General features: G+C 28.7%; 1 protein-coding gene across 2 annotated transcripts; it reads left to right on the top strand.

The window, feature by feature from the left end:
- Positions 1-1,479: 1,479 nt before the first annotated feature.
- On the top strand, positions 1,480-4,215 carry LOC111616566. Of its 2 annotated transcripts, none has more exons than XM_023357966.1 (3): positions 1,480-1,564; positions 3,897-3,986; positions 4,064-4,215. In XM_023357966.1, exons 1-3 carry the CDS (start codon positions 1,504-1,506, stop codon positions 4,213-4,215), a joined length of 303 nt encoding a protein of 100 aa, XP_023213734.1. In that variant the 5' UTR covers positions 1,480-1,503. The 2 variants fall into 2 exon arrangements, with proteins under 2 accessions (XP_023213734.1, XP_023213733.1); XM_023357965.1 differs by lacking the exon at positions 1,480-1,564 and adding an exon at positions 2,803-2,887.
- The last annotated feature ends 1,441 nt before the right edge of the window (positions 4,216-5,656 follow it).

The raw sequence follows: 5,656 nt of genomic DNA, 5'->3' as shown, positions 1-5,656 counted from the left end.
TGATTGGCTCATGTATTTAAGTGACTCGTACAACATGGAATTCATAAAACACGGAACGTATCTACTGTGTTATACGGGGGTCTACTGTATTTACCTAAATTACAGTGTGTGCAAACCTGCCAAACAAGAAAAATATTCGGTGCTGCGCCAAAAAGTGCCACGGATGGAATGTTGGTAATATTTACCATTTGTATGCAATATATACAAGAGATATTTTTTTATGCAGCGGCAAAATTAATATTATCATTTAAACTATAATCCACAACCACAGTGCATNTGCGGACCCCCTATAACACTGTTGATAATTCCGTTTTATATGAATTCCATGTTGTACGAACCACTTAGATTTTACAAAAACATGTGCTGGGCTGTGAACAGCTCATGTATTTGTAAAATCTAAGTGACTCGTACAACATGGAATTTATATAAAACGGAATTATCAACAGTGTTATAGAGGGGGTCGATTTGTACCTGTTATTTATGAAGATTTCGTTGTCATCAAATTACATTAATAAAATTTTAAACTTTATACAATTTTTCTAAAGTAATTTCATGTAAACAGATCCTTTGCAAATAAAAAATAAAATTATAATGTTATAATCGTTGAAATAAAATACACTTCCGTATTTCTTACCTACTTCAATGCACATAACTTATTGTATGCTAATATAGAAACATAAATTAATAAAATTTAACAAATTGAGTAAATTTTACATAGTAATTCTTGAATTTCAATTACAATTAATGATATATGTCACGTATAAGAATATTTTGTCTTTCTCATGTACAGTTATTAAAATTTATATAATTTTTATGTTATTTATGACAATTTTACAGGAATGTTTTATTATTTAAAGAAATTAAAGATTCTTGGCCATAAATATTTCATGTCATATTATATTGTGTATATATGCNCTTTCGCTTCTTTTTCTTCTTTTAATTCACATTCTTTCTGTTTTTCTCCTTCATTTAAATTCTACTTTAAACTAAATCTTCTACATAAAAGTCATATACCTTTTATTTATGAAGATTTCGTTGTCATCAAATTAATTTAATAAAATTTTAAACTTTATACAATTCTTTTAAAGTAATTTCATATAAACAGATCCTTTGCAAATAAAAAATAAAATTATAATGTTATAATCGTTGAAATAAAATATACTTCCGTATTCCTTACCTATATCAATGCACATAACTTATTGTATGCTAATATAGAGACATAAATTAATAAAATTTAATAAATTGAGTAAATTTTACATAGTAATTCTTGAATTTCAATTACAATTAATGATATATGTCACGTATAAGAATATTTTGTCTTGTCTCATGTACAGTTATTAAAATTTATATAATTTTTATGTTATTTATGACAATTTTAGAGGAATGTTTTATTATTAAAGAAATTAAAGATCCTTGTCATATTACATTGTGTATATATGCTTCCTCAGCCTTCACTTGGAAGCACATTCATGGTGTAGGACCATATTAGGAATAACATCAAAAATGGTAAATTTAGGAGTACTCGCCTTTCTGCTGATCTTTACTATTCTTATTGTAGCGCATGGTAAGAAATTTTAAGTAAATTACAGACTGGTCATATTTAATTAAGNTCTTATAGTAAATTATATTACAGGCAGACACAGTGAACACTGTCTAACTATGAAGAGTGAATGGTGATTGAAATTAATGAATAATTATTTAGATATAAAATTCGTGTAATTTGTCTTTAGTTTTAGTCTTTTGTCTTCTAGTTTCCATTTATGTATTTTAGAACAGCTCATTGGGTTGCAATTTGAAAAAGTTCTAGACCTATAAATTGCCACTAACGTCTGCCTGTCTTTCCTTACTGTCGATAACGGAGTTAAACAGACGAAAAACGTGACCAGATATGGAACACTTCGAGGCAGGAAAATTATCTACATACTTCCGATGAAAACTAAACGTCCCTGTATTTCAATTGCAATTTTTTTTCCCTGATAGGTGTTGGGTAAACGATTAGTAAGACTGTATTGTTAAAGGAAAAGTATTATGTAGAGGGTCCAGGCACTACTAATTTGATGTGGAGAGCATATATAGATATATTCTTTAAATTAAATAAATAAAAAATATGATTAAAAATTGCTGATGTCACAATAAATATAGTATTTACTTCTTAAAAGTAGGATTTCTCTACTATTTGCGCTTAGGAAAAAGATCTTTGAATAATGCCTGGCTCCTACTATTTTTCCTCTGTTTTATCTTTCGCTTGTTTTTCTTCTTTTAATTCACATTCTTTCTGTTTTTCTCCTTCATTTAAATTCTACTTTAAACTAAATCTTCTACATAAAAGTCATATACCTTTTATTTATGAAGATTTCGTTGTCATCAAATTACATTAATAAAATTTTAAACTTTATACAATTCTTTTAAAGTAATTTCATATAAACAGATCCTTTGCAAATAAAAAATAAAATTATAATGTTATAATCGTTGAAATAAAATATACTTCCGTATTCCTTACCTATATCAATGCACATAACTTATTGTATGCTAATATAGAGACATAAATTAATAAAATTTAATAAATTGAGTAAATTTTACATAGTCATTCTTGAATTTCAATTACAATTAATGATATATGTCACGTATAAGAATATTTTGTCTTGTCTCATGTACAGTTATTAAAATTTATATAATTTTTATGTTATTTATGACAATTTTAGAGGAATGTTTTATTATTAAAGAAATTAAAGATCCTTGTCATATTACATTGTGTATATATGCTTCCTCAGCCTTCACTTGGAAGCACATTCATGGTGTAGGACCATATTAGGAATAACATCAAAAATGGTAAATTTAGGAGTACTCGCCTTTCTGCTGATCTTTACTATTCTTATTGTAGCGCATGGTAAGAAATTTTAAGTAAATTACAGACTGGTCATATTTAATTAAGAATATAAAGCTTTTTGCTTTTGGTTTAATGGGTAAAAGCTACGTGGCCCGAAACCTAGACCGGTTGGTCGTGGTCGTTGTTTTATCGAGATGACAATTAGGTTTTATACTGAAAATAAAATAATCATTAATGGATTATTTATATTTCCATTTTAATAATTGAATTTTTAACGCTAGCCATCAGCATATTATACTTTATCACAGATTATGCCCATTACAGATTGGCCTGACCCTTAATGGAATCGATTAATATGGGCGAAAGGATAAGAAACGATGCTGTACAATGATCAGTTATGTCCATGTAATTATGTAGAATCGTCGTAATAAATTATATACGCATCTGAAAGTTTTTCTTTTTCCATGGTGATGCGATTTCGAATCCATATTTCACAGCGGTAATATTGTATATTAATTTAAAGAATATTTTTTTTACTTAATTTCAGCACTTTTTGATTTTTTTATTTAAATTATTTTAAATGTTATTACAGTATAAATAATTCTTCGTTAATTCTGTGTGTGTGTGTGTGTATATTTTTTTTTAATCCTCCGGACTCAGACCCACAATTCCAGGGCCTTCTGCTGAACACAATTGAAATACAAGCGCTTAATAAATTGTTACTTACGGGTTAAAAAGTAGAACTTTTATTATATAATTAAAGAAATAACTGAATAAGTGAATACAGGCTGCATCACGCCTACGTCAATCTTTACATTTAGTATTTGAGCGTAATTTTTCGTTCACTTTTCTTACCCTGTACATTCTTACGCCAGTTATTCAGTGTACTGTTAGAACGTATAATGTGCATTGTTTATTCTTATCATAGGTTTTTGTACGAATACAAAGAGATCGACTAAACGTGGTTCAATATATACTAATGATGAGTCGAATAAATTTTTCGGGAGAGAGATGATGTTTTAAAAATTTTATTTATATTTAATTATTTTCTTCATATTGTTTTTTCTAGAAACTACAGATTATCTATTATGTGCATGCAGATACGATTTGTATAATAGAATAGTGACAGCATGCAAGGAAAAACTTGAAAAATGGGGTTGTAAGTTCATTTATCTTTCCTCTATGATATAAATAAATTTTCGATTAATTTATTAACTTTTTAACGTAATATTACAGACAGTTCCTATCGTCTATATAACTTTGCAATCTTCGATGGAGAAATTGGAAGAAAGTTACACGATAAATGCTGTCTGGACAAATGCTTTAATTCAAATTTAAATGAAGATGCCGTGTGTAAACTTCTCACACCTTCTTCTTCAATTAAATAATAAAAGTCATGCATAATTAAAATAAAAATGTAAATTAATTTACATAATAAAAATATACAAAACAGTGCATTATATTGTAAATATTTCAGTTATTTCGGTGTAATTTTGATCTTATTTAATAGCATAAATCGATTAGATAAAAACATTAAACACTGGAAGTTTGTTAGTGGTGGATTCCGCCTCTCTACTGTGGGCTGGCCTTATGAAGGTTTTTCTTGTTTTCTACACGTCTGTAACGCCTAAATAGGGTATTTTACCCTTAAAAAGACCTCCCGGAAGACATTTCTCGTAGACAGATTGCACAATTGTCACGTTGCCATAATTTAACCAAACAAACCGGTCCAGTCCGGAAGTTCGTGATATCGGGTGCAAAGTTTTCCACATCTAGTCTGGATTTTTTTATTTATATTACTTTCTAATGACGTACAGCCGCAATGGTAATCTATAGATTTGTCATTTCAATATTGCAGCCTAATAATAAATATTCTCATAGCTAACACGATATTTTCTATATACAGGTATACGTATTTTCAAGAAAAGTTTTTAAATTGTTTAAAAGTTATAATTTAACTTATTTGGTAATGTTCTGGAATGTTATATTACACGGGAAGTTCTCGAATGGTATTTGTATAATTTGATGTGATCGAAGTCCACATAAGTCATAATTTGCAATGTGAATTTGTCAACGACGAAGATTTGTTTCGAGAGGAGAAAAAAGAACAATGGTTTTACAGAATTCGTGGAAATTTTTCTTTATTTTATCGGTTTTTTCGCTTCTATATATAACACACGGTAAGAATATATTTAAGTAACGTATAAATTTCTAAGAATACTTATAATCAGTTATATGTAACGTAATGTTACCGATACTTTCTCGTTTGTTACAATTAATTAATTAAGTGGTAGTAGAACTTGATTGAGCGTTTAGAGTATATTCGAAATACAGTAGACTGTCGTTAATTCGAACTCAGAGGGACGGCCTAAACAGTTTGGATTAAAAGGAGACCATTTTTGGATACTGCAGAAGAAAAATGGGTGAACTGAACAAGACACTTGGCAAGCAGATTAATGCTTAAGCAATGAGAGATACAAAACAAAGATATAGTAGTGAAATTCAATGGAATAAACGAACAAAATCACGACGAGCAAGCGCGCCATAGGGCCACAGTAAACGTGCCAACTGATTTAAAATGTTTTTAAATTGTAATTTATTTATTGTATTTTTTAGAAATTAATTTATTAAGTTTAAATTTGATCATCAGGTTTTAAAAGTGGAAAAAAAATGTTAATCTACTAACACGCGCTCTTAATTCTAATAAAGAGGGGGGAACACAGTCGAGTTCGAATTAACGAGTGAATTTTACATAGATTTAAAGATGAGTAACACGAAGACTAACGTCCAGTTAAAATTAGAAGGAAATTCGAATTACCCGAGTTCGAA

The sequence above is a fragment of the Centruroides sculpturatus genome, unplaced genomic scaffold (assembly GCF_000671375.1).
Source record: "Centruroides sculpturatus isolate CEXI.00-Female unplaced genomic scaffold, Cexi_2.0 scaffold3180, whole genome shotgun sequence".
Lineage (NCBI taxonomy): Eukaryota > Metazoa > Arthropoda > Arachnida > Scorpiones > Buthidae > Centruroides > Centruroides sculpturatus.
This window is presented reverse-complemented; position numbering and strand designations above follow the sequence as displayed.

Excerpts from the sequence above, each read along its gene's own strand:
- LOC111616566 (XM_023357966.1), top strand. The coding sequence starts at position 1,504 with ATGGTAAATTTAGGAGTACTCGCCTTTCTGCTGATCTTTACTATTCTT. Across the intron at positions 1,565-3,896 it reads TATTCTTATTGTAGCGCATG|AAACTACAGATTATCTATTA; the intron begins GTAAGAAATTTT and ends TGTTTTTTCTAG. Across the intron at positions 3,987-4,063 it reads AAAACTTGAAAAATGGGGTT|ACAGTTCCTATCGTCTATAT; the intron begins GTAAGTTCATTT and ends GTAATATTACAG.